Source organism: Cydia strobilella, chromosome 19, assembly GCF_947568885.1.
Source record: "Cydia strobilella chromosome 19, ilCydStro3.1, whole genome shotgun sequence".
In the NCBI taxonomy this organism is placed as follows: Eukaryota; Metazoa; Arthropoda; class Insecta; order Lepidoptera; family Tortricidae; genus Cydia; species Cydia strobilella.
This window is the reverse complement of record NC_086059.1, coordinates 3,602,153-3,627,333: the sequence shown is the minus strand read 5'-3', so window position 1 is coordinate 3,627,333 and position 25,181 is coordinate 3,602,153. Positions and strand designations below refer to the sequence as shown.

The following is a 25,181-nucleotide window of genomic DNA, read 5'->3' as shown; positions in this document are numbered from 1 at the left end:
AATGCACTTATTTTTTAGCCACTGTGTATAAATTTATTATTAAGGATTAGGAAAACATCCTCTCCGGGCCGGGGCGTGGAGTGAGCGTGAGTCTAATGGGGTCCTTCGCCTGCGTGACGAAGGTTCTAGGTTCGAAGTCCACGTCGCGTGGCATGCCTGGCGCTAAATGCAGGCTATACTTCTTCAGCAGGGTCACCATGCCTGCCATCGTTTGCATACGGGCAAAACGCATTCCTGAAAAAGAAAGCGTTTGTGATTTCGGCTTTCCGAGCTTGTCGGAAGCCCTTCGCCTTAAACGAATATCGAAATTAAATCTTATGAACATTGTGATTAGCAATGTGCAAGTTATAGAACATTTTTTAAATTTCCAAAATTTCTGGAAAGTTTCATTAGAAAATTCTCATGCAATTTTCCACATATAAAATTCCCGTTCAGATTAGGGATTTGCTCAATGTTCTTAACTGTATTGACAAGTTCTGTTTCGCTAAACATTCACGTCACTCATTGGCGTATATTTCAAGTGTCATAGATACCGAGAACATTTTTATTCCATGGGAACTGCAATTTTTGAAAATTATTTTTGGCACATTGCTAATTGTCATTGTAATCAATATTTAATGTTTCTGCTTTTAAATCTGTTTAAATTTGTTTAGGACTCAAGAAGCTCTTTGTATAACTACAAATCTGACATAGATGATAGCTTTATCTAATTTAAGATTGTTGCTGTTAAAATTAGCAAAAAAATCAGGAATGGAAAAAGTTTAATAATAAATTGTGTTTTTGGTGATTGTTTAATTATTTTTACACTGTAGTAGGTACTTAAAAATAATCATATGAGTAGGTACCGACAAGTTGGTTTAATGCGGATATATTTTTATTTAGTAGGTAGCTTATTGTTGGTCATTTAGTCACTAATAAAATAATAAATATAATAACATCTCATCTTTAAGTGCCATGTAGGAATAATTCTCTCACAAAATAATAAAACCCATTTTTTTATTCGTTCAGTTCCGACTTAGATTATTGTAACACAGTAGAAGACGATATATGACACAAGGGATAGAAAAATGTGTTAAACGAATAATTTTGTGCAAAGTGAAGGTGCCTAAAAAGGCTCTTAATGTAATACCTTATAATACATTTTGACGACTGAACTTGTTACTCGTACACTAGAGTTAAAATTAGAGACAAAAGAAATTAAACTTACCGATACAGATTCTAGGTCCCTCTCCAAAAGGCATGTACGAATAGGGAACAATATTCCTTTTCTCTTCACCCATGAACCTTTCTGGTCGGTATTTCTCAGGCTCCGGGAACAGGTCTTCATTATGATGCAAGTGGTACACGGGCAGATGAATGCGCATCCCCTTCTCCAGCACCAGGCCTGAAGGCAGGGTGTAGGGTTCCACGACCTCGCGAGCCAGCACTCCTAGTACCGGGTACAGCCTCATCGCTTCGTTCACACACGCTTCCAGATACGGCAACTCCGTCAGGCACTCATAAGTAACTTTACCCCCAGATTTCTTCAAATATGCATCCACCTCCTCGAACAATCTTGGTTGTTTTTCAGGATTTTTAGCTAATTCGTACAAGGTAAAGCACATGACAGATGCGCTAGTTTCAAAACCAGCGGCGAAAAATACTATGCATTGAGCAATCAGCAACTCATCGGTCACTTCCAAGTTTATCCGCTGTTTTTTTTCGGACTCCGACCTTACATTACTCATACTATCTCCAGACAAGTACTTATTTTCTTTTAAGTTTAGCATGAGATCAACAAAGTCGTTCCTTGCGGAAGGCTTGTAGTTTCGGTCTTTGAATACATCGGAGAGAAGTTTGTTGAAGAATGTGTCTAGTTCGGCAGGGAATGTCTTGAAACCTAAACCATAAAACACATAAGGCCAAATAGCGCGTGCTACAATCTTGAATCCTCGGTAGTTTGACAGCTCGAAGATCAGGTCACCCATGATCTTGAAAGGATTGTTATCAGAATTTTTTCCCATAACATTGCTGTCGACTCCAAAGGCGCAGGAAGTGATACTGTCCATAGCAAACCGCACTGATATCGCTCTGACATCAAGGTCTGGAGACTTTTTGATTTCTTCGTCAAGCAGAGTTCCGAACGTGTTTGAACACTTTTCAACTAAGTGAAACATGTTCTTCATCTTGGACGACGAGAAGAGCGGCGTCAAATTCTGTCGAAGGACCTTCCATCGGTTGCCTTGAGTGAAGAACAGGTTTTGGGTTAGGGTTTCTAAATGTGTGTAGTTGGATATCTCTCGGCTGCTGAAGTAGTAGAAATCTTTAGTTGTGATGAGCTTGATCAGCTCGGGGTCTTGTACTACTAAAGCGGGCTCCGTACCATAGTAAACTCCGAAATACGGTTCTTTTTGAAACTTTTTGCATAATTTTTGGACTGATTTGCCCCAGTACGCCTTTAATAAAATGTATCCCGCAAAATTTCCGAATAAAGGTACCGGTTTCTCGAAGGGTACTCCTCTTTTCTCCCAGTAATTTAATTTTCTATTGGCTATGAAGTATAGCATTGAGAGGGCCACGACGGTGGCCGATATGAGGACTAAAACGATCATGTCGTCGGAGCTGCCAGACTTAAATGTTGTGCTTTGATATGCAAGTGTTTTATATACCGAACGTACTTACTGATGTATAGAGCTATTAGGGCGACCAACACTTGGCATAAATAAGTATATGTTATTAAACGAACATAACAAGGAGTACTTATTTTTGATGATTCTTTGCATATTGCGTAGATAGTTATAAGGGTTTTATAGTTTGTTTGGCATTTAACTTTATTTTTTAACCGACTTCCAAATCACAAAAGGAGGAGGTTATCAAATTCGGTTGTACTACATATCGCCGTCATTTCTGGACTGATCATGACAATTATTTTCTTGATTGTAAGTATATACATACAGATCGGGATCCATGAGGAATCGAGGGAACTCTTCAAATGTTAGGCATACATATAGTGATTTAAGTATTTTGATCAATAAATCAAGCATTTACATTTCAAAAAGTGACATTTGTTGAAGTGGAACTACTGATGATGATCAGAATGGAACTCTTCAATGACGCATAGTTCACGTTTGGCGATTTGTCCTCTTCGTTATGTTTGTTAAGCAAGTTAGGTTTTCAAGACACATTTTTGTCAAGCTCGAGTTCTGATAATGGAATCCATGAGGAATCGAGGGAACTCCTCAAATGTGAAAGGCATACATATTATAGTGACTTTTGTATTTTCATCAACAAATCCAGCATAATACATTTAAAAAAGTGACATTTGATGAAGTGGAACTGCTGATGATGATCAGAATTGAACTCTTTAACAACACATAGATCACGTTTGGCTATTTGTCCCCTTCGTTACGGACCGGAACTAAATTTGGACCTGGAACCAACCCCGGTCCCGGACCCGGACTCGGACCCAAACTTGGACCAGGACAAGGACCCGGACTCGGATCTGGACATGGTCCTGGACCTGAACCTGAACCTGGACCCAGACTAAGACCCGGACCCGGCCCAGGACCCGGACCCGAACCCAGATCCGGACCCGGACTCGGAAATGCAACTAGAAAAGTGGGTTAGGTTAGGTTTGAAGTTTTGAACTAAGATCCTCACAAAACCGAACTACTATCAGAAAAGTGGGACATGTTAGGTTAGAACTGCGACCCTTACAGAAACGAAATACTACCTACTAGTAAAGTGGAATTGGTTAGAACTGCGTTCCTCACAGAAACAAAAATGCTACTAGAAAAGTGGGTGGATGGGTGGTGATACCTCCTTTTCTACATAATTAGGCAAAAGTAGTTGCAGTAAAATTACTGCAACATTATGCTGAGTCGAGACTCCTTTTTAACATCACGCTGTCTTTAATGCCAATGTCAATTAATTTAGTTAAGAAGTAATGTACCTAGCTAGGTACATTAGTATGTAAACTACTAAGTACATATTTTATGTTTAATAATGTTTTGTGATGTTAAATAAATTTTCTCTCTCTCTCCCTCAAAAGATGCTATCTTTTTCATTTCATTATCTGGAATCTAAGAGTGCACCATCAGCAATAATCTTTCACTGGCACCCCCATTGAATTCAGCTTTTTTTCTCAAAAAATATTTTTAACTTGCAATAATGATATAAGTATCTATATAGGACATAGTAAAACTGAATATCCACGTTATCCCAGAACTTTTCATGGAATCACAAGATAAAACTTAATGCCTTCCGTATTTATGGGTTCGTAAAACTACTGCCGTTTCAGAAAATGGCGGCATTTCCGGTTATTTATTACCTTTCACGTATCAAATATTTACCGTTACGTTTATACATAATCATTTATTTATATATTTTTTTCTATGTAGAGATTAAGTAATATAATCATATATTATTTTGAAGCGTATTATTAGGTAGTAATAATTATTGATCATTAAAAATGTATTAACATTTATAGGATAATTGGGGATGTAAGTAGGTTAAAATATTGAACACTTTTGTATTGATATCGTTGCGTTTTGCTTCTTAAACCAATAAGTTTGTGCATAAATCTTTTTGTTCGAAAGGTTTTTTGTATTTTTTTCATCCCAAAGTTTGAAAAGTAGCAGATAGAGACTAGACATTTTCCCAAAAGAATATAATAGGTATATTCTTTCTGCTGTATATCACACTGCAATTTCATAGTTTTATTTCAATTTAAAATTAATTAAAATTAGACATGCATTCGTGATTTTTTCCTATTAAACCAACTTTAACCTTTTAGGGTTTTGGTTGGCGTCTGCCCTTGAAAATGTAGTCTAGTCTCCGTGACAATTTTTTCACGCCATTTTCCCTTGATTAAAACGTGTAAAAATTCAATATTAAGCTAACGCCAAATCAAAATTTTGCGTTAGCCCCCTCTTAAATAAGGTGCGCTATTCGAAAGTAACATGTAGATTGTAGAATCATAAAAAGGTAATGTAGATACGATATCAGTAATAGGTATTACCTACCAACCACAATCACTATGAAATACCTACCGCGTCAAAATGTCAGGAAAAAGTCTACGCTTGCCGTATCGGTAAGGTGCTAAGCCGATGGAGGGAAAAGTGCCACTGATTGTCACAAGCACACGTAATCTTATGGAATGTCGCACATTAATGCTAGTAGCAACCGTTGGAACTAATTTTCCTCCATAAGATTAACCGTAGAAATCCCACTAAATGATTGCAAGTCGTGAACCTAGCGAGTACAAATCTGATGAAAACTTTTGTTTTAGGTGTAGAATCATCTGGAAAGGATGGCTCAGTGGCAGCAACGCCTGGAGAAAACACCAAGCCAGAGGCGTCGACACATTGCGTGGTTGGAGGGGCACATGCCTTCATTCTTAGGGTAAGGGGAGTTTAGTCAGCAAAGGATGGGGCGGTGGCAGCAACGCCGGGAGAGAACACCAAGCAAGAGGTGTCGACACATTGCGTGGTTGGAGGGGCAAGGGGCACACGCCTTCATTCTAAGGGTAAAGGATGTTCAGTCAGCAAAGGATGGGGCGGTAGCAGCAACGCCGGGAGAGAACACCAAGCCAGAGGTGTCGACACATTGCGTGGTTGGAGGGGCACACGCCTTCATTCTTAGAGTAAGGGATGTTTAGTCAGCAAAGGATGGGGCGGTGGCAGCAACGCCGGGAGAGAACACCAAGCCAGAGGTGTCGACACATTGCGTGGTTGGAGGGGCACACGCCTTCATTGTTAGAGTAAAGGATGTTCAGTCAGCAAAGCATGGGGCGGTGGCAGCAACGCCGGGAGAGAATACCAAGCCAGAGGTGTCGACACATTGCGTGGTTGGAGGGGCACACGCCTTCATTCTTAGAGTAAGGGATGTTCAGTCAGCGAAGGATAAGGGCGGTACCGGCGGTAAGGCAATCGTGGTACCTAAGGCTACTAATTTATATGTGGATGTTTGTTCCAGATATCCAGTTTCTTCGGTCTAGCGCCGCTTAAGTTCGAGACGCAGTCCAACGGCTTCACAGTCACTATATCTAGCGCTATGTGTATATATAGTTACATATTAGTCACAATATTAGGTAAGCTAGTCTTTAAAACATTTAAGCTCCGACCACGAAAAAAATGCAGGTACCGATAAAATTGAACGAAAATTTTAACCGGTCACGCGTCACGCACGTTTTATAAGTCGAGAATTGCTATACTATACTCAAACTGGAATTCAAGGCAAAAAAAAACTACGACAGATACGTCACTGTCAAAAGTGTGAAAGTCACTTATGTAACTGTCAAGTAAACATTTCAGGTTTCGCCAACCTTTTTGCAATATATGTTTCTATTTCTATATACACCAATCCAGATTTAATAGTAAAAAAAAGGATATTTAATGACACGAATATAAACAAATTCAAACTACAGTTACAAAATATAGAATGGACAACTCTCCTCAAAGAAAACAAAAACATACAATTAAACTACAAAATATTCGACACCACTTTAAGAAACATTCTCGATACTTGCATACCAGTTACAGAAATTCGAATTAAAACTAAAGTTAGGAAAAAATGGCTTACAAAGGGCATTAAAACCTCGTGCAAAAATAAAAGGCTATTACAAATACTAGTTAGATACTCAAAAGATCCTATTCTAATTAAACATTACCAAATGTACAATAAAGTTTTAAAACGTATCATAAGGCAATCAAAAAAACATGCTTACATAAGGGATATAAATAAAGCAGAAAATGTAACAAAATGTATGTGGAATGTTATAAAAGAACGCACTAATAAAAACAATAAACCGACCAAACATAATATTGAGCTAACGATCCACAATAATCTTACGACGACGGACTCTTATCAGGTAGCAAACCACTTCAATGCATTTTTTGCATCGGTCGGCGCCCCCGCCGGGGGAGTCCCCCCGCGCGGATTACCTGTTCTTGACCCGGTGGTCCGGTGGCCAACTCATTCTTTCTAAGACCAGCTGAACCGAGAGAGGTCAACAAAATAATAAAACCTTTAAAAAATAAATATAGTTACGGCAACGACGAGTTACCGCCTGCACTTATTAGGAAATGTGCTAATGAGCTAACAATACCATACTACATTCTTATTAACCAATCTTTTTCGGAAGGAACCTACCCAGATATTTTAAAAACGTCAATTATCAAACCCATCTTTAAAAAGGGTGACAAAACGGAGACAAATAACTACCGCCCTATTTCACTCCTACCAACATCAGCAAAAATATTTGACATGGCAATGTGTGATCGATTATACTCATTTTGCGAGAAATATAACATTTTTCACGAATCCCAAAATGGCTTCAGAAAAAATAGATCCACCATCTTAGCTACATACAAATACATGCAGGAAATATCAAACATACTAAACAATAAAAGATACGCAATAGGTATTCTACTCGATATGTCCAAAGCCTACGATAGGGTACAATATCACATACTCTTGGACAAATTATATGGAATAGGTGTCAGAGGCGAGGCACACAAATGGTTCTCATCGTATCTGCAAAACCGCGTACAATACGTCGAAATTCAACATATTGACAAAATATCCGGAAATATTCATAAAATTAAATCCGACTCACTGCCAATGATAAGCTCAATACCACAAGGTGGCGCCCTCTCGTGTCTATTATTCTTGATATACATCAATGACCTGCCTAAAATCCTAAATGAAGCGTGTGTAATGTTTGCAGATGACATCTCTATTATTACTTCTTGTAATGACAATGAAAACCTATGCCTAAACCTAAATAACATACTCACAAAACTCACACAGTGGCTAAAACAACACAACCTAGAAATAAACTTCACAAAAACAAAGATAATGCAATTTAGGCCCCGACAAAAAGACCCCTTGAAAATAGAATATTCATTTATGGGAACCCAAATCGAGTGTGTCGATACTTTCACGCTCCTCGGAATAGACATCGACTCGCATCTGAATTGGAAGGCACATGTGACAAAAATTAAAAACAAACTGTCAAAATTCATATACGCCTTAAGAGAATTAAAGAAATGCACCGACCTAAGAACAGCTCTCAATGCTTATTACGCATATGCCTTCTCGTGGTTAAAATACGGTATTATACATTGGGGTGATGCTACAAATATTGAAGATTTATTCATCCTTCAAAAAAAATGCTTACGTATTCTAGGCAACATCAAAAGCCCAGAGAGTTGTAAGCCGCTCTTTGTAAACCACAAACTACTGACCTTAACATCAATCTATATTCTCGAAATATGCAAATTCGTTCGGAAATATCCCCACTTATTCACAAAAGTCTATGAACAACCACGACGATACCCCGCGAGATACAAAAATAATTTGGCAATTACAACAAAAATTAATTTAAAATTGTACCAAGCAAGCCCAAACATGATGGCTATTAAGATCTATAACAAGCTCTCAGATAAAATAAAGAACGAAACATCTGAAAAAAAATTCATAGATAAACTCAAACAATTTCTAATAAATAAAAACTACTATAGCCTTCAAGAATTTATTGATGATATCGAAGAAACATAACAAATAAAAATCGTCGGTCTGCCTCTATTCACACTATTCACAGCAATGTAATGCGCATAATAAATTCCAGTAATACATTATATTATTATTTTAGCTAAGTATGTAGTAATGTTATGAATAAGACACTGATGAAATTAGGATTTTACATTGCAATTTGACATTTTTTTTCTACCATTAGGCTACTTATTATTATACGACATCAATAAATTGAAATAATAACTATTAATAATAAACTGACAAATCAATTCAATTAATCATTTACCAATATAATTATTTTTGACGATATATTCTTAGATTTCGTTTTAAGGTTTGCGGTCATTTATTTTATTTTAATTTAAATTGATTACTAATAAGTAAATGTAATTAGCCTAGAATAATATTACTATTGTGTGCCCTTACAGGGTGTCATGATCTGACTTTATATTATGTAACACCTATTATGTACATGACAATACAATAAATAAATGATAAATGATAAATGATATACTGACTTCATCACTATTGATAAATAAGGTTTTTTTCGTCACAAAAAATGGTACAAACTTTTGTCGCCGACTCTTTTTTATTTTTAACAGACAACTCAAACAAGACAAGACAAGACATTTCTAACGAATCTAAACTCACGATTTCATTTCGTGTTTTTTCATCAATAAAAAAAAAAGATTGACATCTTTCATCTTTCATATAAAAAGGAACGCTTATTTAGAGTTAAATAATAACTTAAATTTATAAATTAAAGCTGAGTTTGTTCTTAACTCCAGCTTATAAATTATTGCACCTAATGTTATGCCACAGATCATATAAGGTTAATAAGACTCCGCTGTCCGTCTGTCCGTCTGTCACCAGGCTGTATCTCATGAACTGTGATAGCTGGACAGTTGAAATTTTAACAGATGATGTATTTCTGTTGCCGCTATAACAACAAATACTAAAAAGTACGGAACCCTCGGTGCGCGAGTCCGACTCGCACTTGGCCGGTTTTTTTTAATGATGAGCGATTTGCTGTGTTTTTGCTAATTAACCACCTTCGGCTAGTCTCATGTCTTGTTATCTGCTAGTTTTAGATTGTATAACCAAAAAATAAGAGAAGATTTTAAATTGTGTTTATATGAGAAATATCAGAAATCAGAAACATTTATTGTTCAAACTGTGTAAGTACAAGAAGTATAGCTAGGTACCTAATTTTTTTATGGGTATCAACAGTTTTACCCTTTTCATATACATACAATTTATTTTATCTTAAACTAAGTAATCTTAAACTAAATTTTAATATACATTTAGGTTTACAGAGTTATCAAATTCTTTTAGGTTATAGAAGACTCTGTCTATTAAAAAGTTTTTTAAGCATCTTTTAAAAGTATTTCCTTCGAGGCTTTTTATCTCATTAGGCAGATGATTAAAGACATTAATAGCGGATATGAATGTGCTTAATATATAAATTAAAGTGCTAACTCTCGGAAGTACCAATTATATTTATATTGCGATCTAATATTATCTTTGCATGAGCGCTTCAAAATCATAATCAAAATTCATTCCTTAGCTTTCTGGGATTATAATTACATTTCTGAGATTACATACGCCGTGGGTGTATCTAATTTTTTTTTTTTTTTTTTTTTTTATTAGCCTATTTTGGTGTCCCACTGCTGGGCAAAGGCCTCCCCTCGTTTTCTCCACTCGACCCTGTCATCGCCATTTTCCCACCATTTGGGGTAGAATGCGTCCAAGTCGTCCCGCCATCTCCTTTTTGGTCTGCCTGAACCCCGGCCTGCACCGTCTATGGTGCTCCGTGGGTCCCACTCAGTAACCATTTTGGCCCATCTTTCCGGGTGCATGCGATTATCTAATAGGAGAGATAATTAGAAAAGAAGGGTATAATTACAAGAAAATCGGTAAGCCAACACAACACCATTACGGTGTTATTGTGGTTAGCTTTGAGGTACTTACGAGTACAGTATCTGTATCTGTCCCTTTCATTCATTAAGCAAATGTTAGATAATAATTTAACTCATTTAGGTGCTTTTACTCTTTATCTTGGTCGTCCACTGCAATAACACGATATGTGTACCTAAAATCTAAATGCATGATTGAATGAAAACCTAAAATATTGAATGATCTGCCAGAAGTTGTTTGTGCTAAATATTTAAATGGTAAACATATAAAAAATGTCGTTAAAATGCACTTATTAAAAACTAACGACACAAGCTATGTATACTAAGAATCATATTTATGATAAGATATAGGATATAATATTGTTTTTCTTTATGTTATTCTCGAACTCCCCATCGGCACACAAACCTCCATAAGGTTTTGCCTACGATGGGTCTTGTAATGATCTAAAAAACTGTTATTTGCTTCCTTATTCAATAAATAAAAATAAAAAAAATGCAGTTGCTTTGAAAAATACCTTTTAGTTTGTAGCCGGATAACGAGAGCGGTAGAAAATGAAAACTGGGTTCTCATAGTAAAACAATATAATAGTTCTTATATTGACCGGGATATAGACCGTGATTACCTGTTACGTGATTTTTTAGTGAAACTAACCGTGAATCATTCAAAACTCTTAATATAATAGTAAAAATATATACAATAAATTACACTAATTTCTGTCAGTACGCAAGTCGAAACCAATAAGATATCGTCACTGGCCTTAACCTTTCCGAATTCCAATCTTCGTTGAGCCGAACGATGAATTCCGGCAGCGGGTGCTACTGCGGGCTACTCGGGCTCACCAGGCGCAAGCAGGCTAAAACTTCAGGAGCGAATATCCAGAAAATAAGTAGCTTCAATCATGCGTCTTCAGTTTTAAACCTAAATAAAGGGGTGCAGCAATCGTGCGTTCTTAGATTACGGGTCAGAACCTAACCCAAGCCTCATTTAGGTTATTCATAGGTCATTAGGTTTAATTTATACATAAACAGAAACTTAATACTATACATATATACAAATTTTACCTGCATTCGACGCAGTCCTCGTATAAATATTAACTTTTAACACAAATCATAAGCATTGAATCACATTACATAAAACAATTGTGCTATTTGCAATAAAATTCCAAGAGAAAATTGATGAGAAAAAAAAAACAAAAGACGGGCGAATGGCTTAGTTTTTTTTTACAACCGGCCAGTGCGCGCGGTGGCGGCACTATGCAGGTTTGCCATAAGTTTCATAGAAAGATACATACAGGTAGTGCCCCAATTTATATATAAAAAATAAATTTTGTGAATCAATCATATATACAACTAGGTAAGTTAGATTTAAAAACTTATATAAAGGTCAGGTGGGGTAAGAGAAACATAGTTTATTTTGCTCGGGACAAGAGAAACCGTATGAGGAAAGTCCTTCTACGTTAGTACTTTTAAGTTAATTTTATTTATGCAATATTTTTTATGTTTTATTTTTAGTATTATCATTTAATTTTTTAATTCATATCTTTTTTTATACTACGTCGGTGAAACAAGCATACGGCCCGCCTGATGTTAAGCAGTCTCCATAGCGTAGCCTATGTACGCCTGCAACTCCAGAGGAGTTAAATGCGCGTTGCCGATCCTAACACTCCTCTCCCTCGTTGAGCTCTCTAGAGATATCTTTAAGTATCTCTAACTTTTTATTTTCCCAACAAGTATTTCTCTTACCCCACCTAACCTTACCGATATATAATTTAGTATGCAATTTCAGTAATTTGCACAATCTTCGGGCTCGCGACAGAAATCAACGTCGGGGTAGAGCTGTCTGTGCGGATGTCGTCACGGATGTCGCAGGTCAGTCATATACTTACATGATCGAATTTTAATCGGGAAAGTTTATTTAATTCTATGAGTATAGTTAGTATTGATGTGATGGTCGCAGTTATCCACATATCCTATGTATTATTCAACTTATTTGACGATTTTGGCTTTCAATAATATCACTGTCAGTCACGTTATCTAGTAGTAGGTAGTAGGTAGGTACCTGTTAGGATGTTCAATAAGTTTTTGGCAAAAATTTCATTTTTAGTACAAGCTTTTATCGCTGACTGTACTTACTGTACTCGAGACAATTCTAAAAACCCCAAACACAATTAGGTTGCGTTAATTGTTTTATCACAGAGTTCCTATGGCCACCCCCTGTCTTCATCATCAGATAAGCTCGATAGTACCATAATATTGCATTGTCACCCGATTTACATATGTATGCAAATTTTCAGCTTCATCGGAAACCGGGAAGTGGGTCAAATTTAACTTGCAAAGATTTGACCCTTACAAACATGTTACAAACATATTACATACTTACTTACATAGGTATTTTACAAGTTAAATAAAAGCTTGTAATAAAATGGGATCGAATGTCGTTTTTTATTACTAGTTAGTACGACATAAAAAGAGACATAAGAAACTAATGAAAATAGACGGCGACTGCATGCAGTCTCTGCCAACGGTTGAGCATCGTCGCGCTCCATAAACATGTTCAGAATGCTGCTTTTGTTTAACCCCTCGGGCGGCAAGCTACCTCAAATGGGACACTCTCTGACAACCGCGCGTGCGGCGGGCCGCCATTTTTAATATGGAAAACACGCCGCATTGCGGCTGCGCACCGCACGGCGCGAAAATTTAAAATATTGCTTTGCCGCTCGAGGGGCTAAGGTGACATTCGGATGACAGTCGTCGTTTACTGCTGCAGCATTGACGCGGATAATGACTTACCATAATAGGCCACAAGGGCACTTTTACACGTCAACATGAAATTTACATAACGTAGAGGCACCATCAACCGACACTTTATTAGGGTTCCGTACCCAAAGGGTAAAAACGGGACCCTATTACTAAGACTCCGCTGTCTGTCTGTCTATCTCATGAACCGTGATAGCTAGACAGTTGAAATTTTCACAGATGATGTATTTCTGTTGCCGTATAACAACAAATACTAAAAACAGAATAAAATAAATATTTAAGTGGGGCTCCCATACAACAAACGTGATTTTTTGCCGTTTTTTGCGTAATGGTACGGAACCCTTCATGCGCGAGTCCGACTCGCACTTGCTCGGTTTTTTTTACCTAAGATAATTAATAAGAGTTGGAAACCGATTTCTTAAATTTGCAACACTGCACAAGGTAAACAATGAAATTGAAAGTGATATCTGCTATTTCCCGCCACCGCAACACTGGGGGAGCAGTAAGCCTGCAGCAATCATAATCCAAATGTAACCTTTAGAAGCTATATTTATGCCGCAGGTCGTATCGACATGCGACGTGTTGGTGGTGGTAATGACCGCGGGCGCCGGTGTGTACGGCGCCCCGAGGAGGATGCGGGACATGCTCAAGTTTATGGACAACGTCGCGTCGGTGAGCTACTTACGCTTCTGATGCCCTGGTACCTCTGCCAGAAAATATGAACCATATTAACCATTAAGTTTTTGATATTCTTTTAAACGTTCAATACCCTTGTGTAATATTCCACAGCCTCATTTGGATTGGACACTTTGTATATCTCTGTAGAGTTAAACCAAGAAAATTCTGCAGAGATTTTGACAGCACACGCAGTGCAGGTGTTATTTTAAACGTCAAACTTCTATGAAATTATGACGTATAAATAACACTGGCACTGGGTGTGCTGTCAAAATCTCTGTAGACTTTTCTTGGTTTAACTCTAATAATTTATTGGAGCAACATTGGAGTAACATGGAACTGATCTGATGATGCAGTCGGGTGGTAGGAAATGGAACTACTTTAAAAACAAAAACACATCGAGGCTATGCTCATTAGAGAGGTCTGAAGAAGTACTCTATCTTGATAGACATGCAAATGAGTACAGTTTAGCAATACAAGTGTGTGTCACAATAGTTATTTGTGCAACAAGAGAGGAAAGTTGGTTTTTCTTGCGAGTGTTTATTTTGAGTCCCGAGAAAGCGAAAGATTCTTGAGCGTAGCGAGGGACTCAAAAACACGAGATGTAAAATAACTTTGCTCTCGTGTTGCACACATAATTTTTCACCTCAGTGGTGAGAACATATCAAAGGTTAAAATGTATTTCGAATTACACAGAATAATACAGAGAAAAATAAAATAAAATAAATTGTAATAAAAGTATTAAGTGGCAGTTACTGGCCTTCACTAAATTAAAAAGCTACTTTGTTTCACTCCCTGGAGTGAGGAAAGTCGCACTTTCTTCACTCCCTGGAGTGAGGAAAGTCGTACTTTCCTCACTCCAGTGACGAAAGTAGGCTTGTTCGAGCTGCTGAGGTGAAAAATAATTTTTTGACAGTTACTTGTTGATTGTAGGTGGACAACAGCATAGGAGCCCAATATTCCCTCGCCAATGAGCGTAAACTCTGCGCGATTCTGCTAGCGATCCTCATCTTCTTTACCGTGCTTATCGCAGACGACTTCTGCTTTTATGTGCTGCAGGCCAAGAAGTTTAACAGAGAATGTAAGTTACAGTTGTTATGTCATCTTAAGAGTCACACGAAACGGAGCCGCTCACATACAATCGTAGTAGGACCAATAATAGTCTGCAGAGATTTTGACAGCACACGCAGTGCCAGTGTTATTTATACGTCATAATTTTTTAGAAGTTTGACGTTTAAAATAACACCTGCACTGCGTATGCTGTCAAAATCTCTGCAGACTTTTCTGACTGAATAGGGTGACAAAAATTCTTGAAAAATAAAAATATTTTTTATATAATTAATGTCCATTTTACAAAATAAAGGCATACAAATAGAAATAGTTATTTGTTATACAAGGGTGCAGAGTTGTATTTTACCCGCGAGTGTGGAATTGAAACACGAGCAAGCGAAAGGATTCTATAGTTGAACCACGAACGAAGCGAGTGGTTCTAAAATAGAATCCTGAGCGTAGCGAGTGTTTAAACACACGAGAAGTAAAATACATTTACACCCGTGTGTAACACAAAACTTTTCCCCTCACTATAGCGAGGAAAGTGCAACATCCACAGGCGTTAGATCATCTTCATCACTGGAATCACTCATTTTTTTACGATATTTTAACAGAAAACTCTGGAAGTTATGTATTTTTACACGAGTAGGTGAGAAAAGTTTTTAAGTAAAAAACTTGTTGACAATGTTGACATTTATGACGTATAAAAATGTCAACGATGCGTTTTGAAATTGCATCGACTTAACTTGTGCGTTCAGAATTATATTTAACATCATTATAAAAAAACAAACGTTTCTTATGGAATTTTAAGGTTTATGACTTAAAATCATTAAATAAAGCTAAATTTGGTATTTTTTATTAGATTCTCAAACCAACCATTTATGATATTTAATATCGAACGAACCATTATCATGAGCGTTTTACGTTTTGTTATCTGTCAAGCTACTTAAACACGCTCCGTCCAAGGTCAAATTACTTTCCCCACTAGTGGATAAAACGCGTTTTTCCCCGCTTGTTTTGAAGGATAAAAGACAACTTTCCGAGCTAGTGAGGGGAAAAGGTATCGGATATTTCGGAGCGACCAACGTGCTCACAAATATCTGGACACAACTCTATTATCAAGGCGCTAGACGTGTTCAGATATATTTGAGCACCTCGGCCTGTCCGATATATCTGTGATGACAATTGTATGAAATTATTTCTAAATACTTTTTCAGCTATTTGCAACAACGAAATCGCAATTTTTGAATTGATAATTATGAAGAAACCGACCGGACTGGAACGGTTTGACGACCAGTCTGGCCTAGTGGGTAGTGAACCAGCCTGTGAAGCCGATGGTCCTGGGTTCGAATCCCGGTAAAGGCATTTATTTGTGTGATGAGCACAGATATTTGTCCCTGAGTCATGGGTGTTTTCTATGTATTTAAGTATTTAATTTCATAATTTTAAAAAGTTGCTGAACAAATGTTGGTCAGTTTGAGGAGTACAGCCTCCAGCTTAATTTATTGCTCCTGTTACAGGAAACACCCGGTATATTATATAAATCGTTGTCTGAGTACCCATAACACAAGCCTCCTTGAGCTTACCGTGGGACTTAGTCAATCTGTGTAATAATGTCCTATAATATTTAATTTAATTTAAGAAAAAATATTCATAGCTCTGGGAGATTCGCCCTCGCGCCTCTGACAAAGTTGACTAAAAATACAATAAATATTCAAAATGTCTCCAATAAATATGGTCATTACCGTGGGAAGTTAGTGCTTTAAGTAGTCAATTGTATACATGTCTGTGTCATTAAGATAACCGAGCAGAGTCTCGGCTAGCAGCCATTGTAAGTAACGATCAATTATTTAATTTATGGTTTAAGTAGATAAACACGTATATAGTATAATGTATATAATAGGTACCATGATAAAGCAGCATACGTCAAGTGTGCATCTATAATTATCTTCTTGAAATACCACTTATCGTACAAACGCTTTATATGTATACTCGTAGTTTTCAATTATGTTTTTCAAACCAATGAATGTTATAGGTTTGAATTGACTACTTTAAAAGGTTGCGTATGACATGCATGTAATACATTATTTCATTATTTTACCTTATTTCCAACATTTCCGGGGTTTTTTTGCCCGTTAATTACATTAATTATGTGTACAAAACGCGAGAGTTTAAAGTGTTATATTTATTCATGTACCTACTTAATTTATCCTTGTATAACACAAAACCCTTATTAGCCTTGTATTTTTTATTATTCCCATATATTTTTAAGTTTCCAATTTATTGTAATAATTTGCTCATTTTCTATCTATTTAGCTAGATCTAGTTATAAAATTCAACATGTGGAAACAACCCTATTCATCATTCGCTTGCCCTTGTCCCATTCACTTGGGGTCGGCGCAGCATGTCTTTTTCTTCCATACATCTCTGTCACCCGTCATCTCATCATTCACTTGCGTTAGTTTCATATCATCTTTTACACAGTCCATCCACCTTTTTCTCGGTTTTCCGCTCCTCGTACTTCCCTCCACATTCATTCTTAATACCTTTCTCGTCACATGACTTTCATCCCTCCGGAAACAACCCTATTAATGCAAAAATAAAAGGATTGATGCCATAGAGCATTTTCTAGTGGCTGTTTTTTCCTAAGGTCATCCGACATCCGATATGGGATCGGACAATGTGAAACCCCTCTCAGGTTGATCTTACACCGTCGGAAATGGACGGAAGCATATACTGTGTTTTTGATAAAATTATACGTAGGTAGTCCATTTTTTACGAGGCAAACGAGCAGACGAATCGCCTGATGGTGAGTGATTACCGTCGCCCATGGACACCCGCAACACCGGAGTTGTGACTTCGTTACCGGCCTATAAGATGAGCTCGTACGCTCTTTGTTTGAAGGTCGTAACGATACGGAGATACCGCAGGCTATTAGGACTGGAGTATTCTAACGAATTTAAAAATGTTAATTCTTTTCTTAGGGGACATAGTGACGAACTACATCGCCTTCTACCTGCTGTGGTTCGTGGTAATGGTGCTGGAGCTACAGTTTGCGTTCACCGCGCTATCCGTGCGCACCAGGTTCCGCGCAGTCAACGACGCCATCGCGCTTACGGCGCGACACGTCGCCATACCGCGTAATTATCATGACACTTTACTTAACACTTTGTGAGGAGAGAAACACAGGAAAGTATATGCTATTTGTTGCAAGACAGAAAGTTTCCGGCACAATGATATTATACGCGGCGGCTAAATAATAAGTGCATTCCCGTTGCCAGGGAAGTTTTGAGAATGTTTTGGTATTATACTGAGCCACTTTTTATATGCCCGTTTCATACATTTTGGCAGGTCCATTTTCTATGGGAGGGTAAATTTTTTTTCGCGATTTCGTAGTTGGTCCCATAGTAAAAGTTGTATAATCCCAAAACCTCCCTGGCAACGGGAATGCACTTAGTTTTAGCCACCCTATCATTGGTCAAGCGAAAATGGACATATGTAGATAGCGTGCAATGCAACACAGCGCTGTCTGTGACGCTATCGCGCTCACGGCTAGATACCTCGCCATGCCGAGCAAGGAACCTCTTGATTTCTATTGGCGTTGACGTAATGCCTCATGGCATTAAGTTCGCCTTTTGTACATTTACACAAAAAGTTATGGAGAGTGCAAAGCACTTTTGTCAACCTGGTTAAAAAGTAAAACCTATGATGAAACTGAATCACTCATAGAATAGATAGGATAGGATAGGTAAATCACTTGAGTAGGTATGTGTATGTAGGTAAATATACGTTTACGTGCGGCTCGAATAAGTATTGTACGTGTATTTCCATACATAGACATTGGTTTTTTGTTATGTTATTTTTTAGCTCACTTTTATAAAATAAGTAAAATAAGTATCTTGCTATAGCCAAAGATAGATATTACTCCGTAATAGATGGATACAGTCTAAGGGAAAAACGGGCCTCGAAAATCACGAAAATTTGATTCTCGATCAGATGGCGCCACTACCTTTGGCCTACTCTCGTATAGAGGGCGCTGACGGTTTCGTTTGTTATTTAACAATTTTAACGCATATCAGTGAAGGAACATGGGTCAAAATTATAAAAATAATTAATGCAAATAAAAAAAATCATTTATCCATATTTAAATACATTTTATCGTATTTTTATAAATCTTCATTTTTAGTTTTAAAGTGTTTCGACAGATGGCAGTGAATTTACTGTGGTTACAAAATTTACTATGACAGTACCGCTCTAAGTTATAAGTTACTCTATGCTATAGCTAATTATGTAGTAAAAAAAAACTCTAGAACTAGATTAAAAAACAAAAAAATCTAAATCTTAATAACTAATTAGCATTGCCAATTAGCTATTAATTACATATAATTAGTTAAGAATAGTATTTAAGATTATATTGTATTTGTTTTTAGCGCTGAATATAACTGTATGAAAGAGCGAATACCTCCTAACACAAGTTTTTTAACTTAAAAGGAGGATTCGACACCCTATGTTTGTAAACATTAGTTTAAAATATTTTTTTTTTTGTATACCTATATATACATATCCCATAGAAGTGCCATACTTGACATAGCACTTGGGAGGAAAACTCTAGAAACGTCGCCATATCTGTGAGTCGTAACACCTTGACTTTTGTACCCTAGTTCCTATACCGTTCCTGAATGTATGGCATGGAGGCTAGGAATCATGAAAATTCGTTAATAATCTCGAACAAACAAGGCTACCAATATCAGAACTCAACTCTAATAATGGATAATAATTTATCCACTTATTGATAGTTTGAGCATCCCCTACTGAAACAATTGTTTTTGATCACGACTGAAGTACAAATCCAGTTTAGAAAACTAAAAACCACTTGCACCATTCATGAACCCAGGTTAACATGTTAAACCTGGAGCTGCCATGGTTACCAGTACATTTGACACTGGGTTAACGGTTTAACCGGTTAACCCCGGGTTAGTGGATGGTGCAAGTGGCGCTAAGGCAATTTAAATACTTTTACGTCACTAATTAAGTATAATTTTTATAACTATTATAATGATTGCAGTACTGCAATCATAGTATCAATTATCAGCTAAGTACTTGGTAACTGCACGTGCAGTTAACAAAGTAAATAGGCACTTTGTACAGTCGCCATCAGATATATCGGAGCGACCAAGGTGTTCACAATATCTGAACACGCACTCTATTGCCTTGACAATAGAGAGCCGTGTTCAGATATTTGTGAGCACCTTGGCCGTTCCGATATATCTGATGGCGACTGTACAGAAACTTAGTTGCTCTCGAGTGTAGATAACCTTCTTTCACGTGTTGTAAACAGTTAAAATGAGTCCAATTATAGTATTTTTTAAACAGCTTGGGTACAGGAACAGGAGCGGTATTCGACATGCGTTAAGTGACGTTTCGTGTTGAACTTCAGTTGAATGGAAGAAATCGTGTGTTGTCAAATAGGTAAATTTGACATTAGCAATCCACAGTTAGGTGACAACGAAACCAAACCGAACCACGCAGAGTTCAGAGCCATTTTAAACCGTATAGTAGTAAGAAAACAAAGTTGATTTTTGTTGCATAATTTTTTCAATGAATGAGTTTTGGTGTACAACCAAATGATACTTTCCACAGTTGATGAACAAATGATTCATTCCACTGTTGAACTGATGTTGAAGCCGAAACTGACAGTTGTGCATCTCGAATAGGGCCCCAGATGTCTTCTGAATACAATTTTACGTTTTAAGGTTATACATTGTATGGAGATGACAGCTGTTACCATACCCAAGCTGTTTGAAAAATAAGTTTGAAATATTTGACGTTTGCATTATAATATGAGACATAAATAGTCGCTTCCATCTCTCTGCTCTTCTAGAAAAAGACGTGACAGACAGGAAATAAACCTAAAATTGACTTGTTAGATTAGCTACCCAGTATTTTTTTTCCCCAATAGCTTTTGTTCTATTCGCGTTTTTCCCCATTCTGCTTTTCAACCAGGCGTTTATTTTTCAGTAGTTAATTTAATCACACGCGTAAATCCCAGTCGCTTTTTTCCCCGCAGATAAATGTTTTCACGATAGTCACACTAAGTCGACAGATAGGTAGGTTAGGTTCGTTAGGTAGCTTCAGATGCCCGAAGGGCAAACCGCCCAGAAATCGCTTCGCGGGGCTCCGTCTAGTTAAGTAGTGATGGAAATGTTCTCGGAAATATTACTCTTTGGGGAAAAAAGCGACTGAGACATACGCGTGTGATTAAATTAACTACTGAAAACATAAACGCCTGGTTAAAAAGCAGAATGGGCAAAAACGCGAATGGAACAAAAGCTGTAGGGGAATAAAAATTTTGGGTAAATAATTAAATTAATTTTTTAATACAGTTGCTCAAAAAGTGGTACTTTTTGTGGCTGCGTAGCGTGTGAGAAGCTCAATTTCTCGAACTAGTGCTTTTTACTTTTTAGTTCCAAACTATACTTTCGAAACGCAGTTAAAATTGAATTTAGCGCGGAGCAGGTATCAGGGCCTCATGAGTTATGAGGAGGTGTCGTTGACCAACCCGCGCCGGGCCCGCGGCGGCCGCGGCCGGGGCGCGCACGAGTATGAAGGTATCGCGGGCTGCGGCAGCTCGCGTATCTTAGCTGTATAGGTATAGGTACTTTTGGTTTTGGTTTGGTTTGGTGGTATGATTCTACTAATGATATATTAATTTATTATTTTTTCGCAATTGTATTAAAAAACGTCGTTTACAACACGTGTGAAATGTCTTTTCACACTAGTTGTAAAATGTACTATTTCATATCCTACCTAATATTTCCTCAGTACAGCACCTTCCCTTTATTTTCTAGTGGAAAAATTGGAACAACCAACACCCTTCAATATGTTCGCGATCCGCGTCGCTCCGGCCGACGCGCGCCGCTCCGCCAGCAACGTCAGCTTGCTGGTCGACTCGCTGCCCGGCGCGGGCGACCACCCCGTCATCATTAGGAAAAACGGTGCGTAGATTTCGGCTCCAACTTAAGCGGGGGTGTAAGTCCAGGAAATTATACATACATACATACATACAATCACGCCTATTTCCCGGAGGGGTAGGCAGAGACCACGGATTTCCACTTGCTACGATCCTGACATACCTCTTTCGCTTCCTTCACTTTCATAACATTCCTCATACACGCTCGCCGGTTTAGGGTGCTCTTGACCTGGCCTTTCTTCAGGATTTCCCCGATCTGATCAGAGAAAGTCCGCCGAGGTCTGCCCCTTCCAACTCCCGTTTCTACCTCTCCCTTATATACTCTCTTTGTTAGCCTCCTTTCACTCATTCTTTCCACGTGTCCAAACCATCTCAACATACCTTTCTCAATTTTTGTCACTACATCTTCGCTCAGTCCACACTTTTCCCTTATCACACTGTTCCTAATTCTATCTTGTAATCTCACCCCACATACACTTCTCAACGCTCTCATTTCCACTGCATTGACTTGGCTTTGATGCCTCTTCTGCCAAACCCAACTTTCGCTACCATACATAAGTGTAGGCACCAGCACCCCTCTATGCAAAGGAAATTATAAAGGATTATAAAGGAACAAAAGAAAGAGCTCTGAGCGAAACTTGCGACGGAAGGTGGTGGTTTGGCGATCGTGCGGTTTTTAATTTGTCACCTTGTCATTATGGTCTCTGTATTCGTAAAGCAAACGGATTGCCACTGAATCTAGCTTAACCCTAGAGAAATATATCAAAATTCCGACTGTTGTAGTACTTTTGACTCCTTCTTTCCTTCAACAACAGGTACTACCCCATTTATGTATATTTATTTTATTCTTCCCAGTAAACGGCGAGCCCCGTCTGATCGTACCCCCGTGCGAGGCCATCCGTCGGCTCGCAGCGCTCCACGGCTCCTTATGTGAAGTGGTGCAGAAAATCGACAGGAGCTATGGGCTTCCGCTCATAGTTATACTGCTGTCTACGCTGCTGCATCTTATTGTCACGCCGTACTTCCTTATCATGGAGATCAGTGAGTCCGTTTTCAGCCTTATGATCAATCTGCGGACTCTAGTGAGGACACGTATGTTGCTTTTGTGCAAGACAATGTTATGTATACCACAGAACAAGTAATAGTATATCATAAATACTATTTCTAAAACTAATACAAACTTTAATAATCGAGCTGGCGTCTCATTTCCTTCTTCTTCATTTTTCGTCTTCATTTCTCTCGGAGTCTTGCTTAACCATTTATGAGCCTAGCTTTCTCATCGGCCCATGTTATCGTACAGTGCGAACATTTTTTAAAGTTCTGTGGGCAGCATGAGTCTTATTGGTGAAAAGTCCTCAAACGCTTACGTTAGTCTCGTAAACACCAAACAATTTTGCACGAAATCTTATACGAAAATTCCTTAGAAACAAGAATATGTTCATTTTTTTTGCTTTCAGTTGTATCTACGAATCGAATCCACTTCTTGGTGCTGCAGTTTCTGTGGTGCGTCACGCACATGCTGCGCATGTTCGTCGTGGTGGAACCATGTCACTACACCGTTATTGAGGTAACTTTTTATACCTTCGCCCATCTAATGATAAATGGCTACCAATAGTAGGTACCGATGCTTAAGATAACACCATACTGGAAAATATCGACAGGGCATTCATATGAAAGCCGGAGATTCACAAAAGCTGGTGCGGAGCTTTAACAGATTACCGGTTTGTAATATTGGAATAGAACAGCGGACATTACAATTTAGAATCCCACTGACTACGCCAACTATTAATAGTTTAATCCGTTCAATCGTAAACAAAACGTCAAACTTAGATCAAAGATAAACTAAACACATGCTACAAAGTCACTGGTAGAGCAGAGATAATTAGATCCTCTTTGTCATTAATTTCAATATTTTGCGGGTATATGTATGCATAATTTTAAACTTAGTTTTTTGTGTCCAGTTGGACAACATGGACAGCAAACGTGTTAGTTTAACTTCCTGACTTCTTAAGATCGCTATGAAGTTGCAGAAGTTTATTAAATTTCCAAGGACGAAAGCCTTGCGTACGCTCAATCAAGTTGCTACCCGGGTTGATGTGTTCCATTGTTATGAGAATTACTTCATCAAAGTCACTTTGTTTGTGTTATGTTATACTTAGAAATAGTTTTATAAATATTTTATTATGTCTCTAGTTTACATTTTGCTACACTATCGCATTGGGCAACTGTTATGATAACTGTATCGTTATTATCAATAAATAATAAAATAATAATAATAACTTCTATTTTAGGGCAAAAGAACCGAGCAGCTGGTCTGCCAGCTGATGACATACGCGCCGTCGGGCGGCGCGCTTCCCTCGCGGCTGGAGCTGTTCTCCCGGCAGCTCTTGCTGCGCTCCGTCACCTACTCCCCGCTGGGGATGGCCACGCTGGACCGCCCGCTGGTCGCTTCTGTAAGACTCTTGTAGCTTTTCCTTCCTTCTTAGTTGGGACTTCTTTTACGTAGATGCGAACACCGTCTGTCCGGTGTTGTCGATGACAAGATATTCAAGGCGTTAAATGCCACGTTAGACCACCCGCTTCCATAAGCCTCCTTTTCTTCCTCTTTCCCATTTTCAATTCATGTCGGTCTTGTCACGCATACACAAGACCGTCACTAGAATGTTTATACTGAATTAAATTTAAATAAATAAAAATCTCAACACTAAAATTATTTAAAATATTTGATCCTTTTGTCCTAAAATATTTTGATTCTCTAAAGACGCACATTATATATTATGTTTCAGTTTTTAATGTCTCCATTTTTGTTGCAGGTAATCGGCGCAGTGACTACGTATTTGGTCATTTTAATACAGTTCCAAAGATATGACAGTTAAAATGAACTGACCCGTAGGTATAGTTAACTTATAAATAAATAAATCATATTAATCTAGTCAGTCTAGGATAACCTACTAAAATACATACAGTAGTGTACATATTAAAAAGCTTATATTAGAGTATATAGTATGCTAATCTAGTCATAAAATATCTACTTAGGTACATTGATTTTTTCGTTGAAGTTCCTAATATGCAGTCATTATTTCAAAACATAAAATATGAGTAGGTAAGTAAGAAAATATGTAAAATGTTATATTGCATATACAAAAAATTATATTATGCGGTAGGTGAAAAATTGTCAAGCACTAAAATTGTACAACCCGCCGTACAGCGCCATCTACGTCGGCTGTCAAATTACCGGCCACAATACTATGTACAGTCACGTCTGAAAATATCGATAGCCATCACAAAATTACAGAACG

General features: G+C 37.8%; 2 protein-coding genes across 2 annotated transcripts; one reads left to right on the top strand and one right to left on the bottom strand.

Moving 5' to 3' along the window:
* Nucleotides 1–24: 24 nt before the first annotated feature.
* On the bottom strand, nt 25–2,631 carry LOC134750186 (cytochrome P450 6B2-like). Its single transcript, XM_063685313.1, has 2 exons — nt 1,208–2,631; nt 25–234 (listed from the first exon to the last, which is right to left on the bottom strand). The coding sequence occupies exons 1-2, from the start codon at nt 2,589–2,591 to the stop codon at nt 47–49; spliced, it is 1,572 nt and encodes a 523-aa protein (XP_063541383.1). The 5' UTR covers nt 2,592–2,631; the 3' UTR covers nt 25–46.
* Nucleotides 2,632–5,407: 2,776 nt separating this feature from the next.
* Nucleotides 5,408–25,181, top strand: LOC134750328 (gustatory receptor for sugar taste 43a-like). Its single transcript, XM_063685491.1, has 12 exons — nt 5,408–5,593; nt 5,639–5,857; nt 5,956–6,070; nt 12,217–12,299; nt 13,749–13,859; nt 14,796–14,943; nt 17,897–18,052; nt 21,761–21,907; nt 22,738–22,923; nt 23,340–23,449; nt 24,174–24,335; nt 24,696–25,181. Exons 1-12 carry the CDS (start codon nt 5,408–5,410, stop codon nt 24,756–24,758), a joined length of 1,686 nt encoding a protein of 561 aa, XP_063541561.1. The 3' UTR covers nt 24,759–25,181.

Bases quoted from the DNA above. Each gene is read 5' to 3' on its own strand.
- LOC134750186 (XM_063685313.1), bottom strand. From the start codon at position 2,591: ATGATCGTTTTAGTCCTCATATCGGCCACCGTCGTGGCCCTCTCAATG. The intron at 235-1,207 runs GTAAGTTTAATT...TTTCTTTTTCAG, and splicing joins GGGACCTAGAATCTGTATCG to GAATGCGTTTTGCCCGTATG.
- LOC134750328 (XM_063685491.1), top strand. From the start codon at position 5,408: ATGGGGCGGTGGCAGCAACGCCGGGAGAGAACACCAAGCAAGAGGTGT. The intron at 12,300-13,748 runs GTCAGTCATATA...TTTATGCCGCAG, and splicing joins TGTCGTCACGGATGTCGCAG to GTCGTATCGACATGCGACGT. The intron at 23,450-24,173 runs GTAACTTTTTAT...CTTCTATTTTAG, and splicing joins GTCACTACACCGTTATTGAG to GGCAAAAGAACCGAGCAGCT.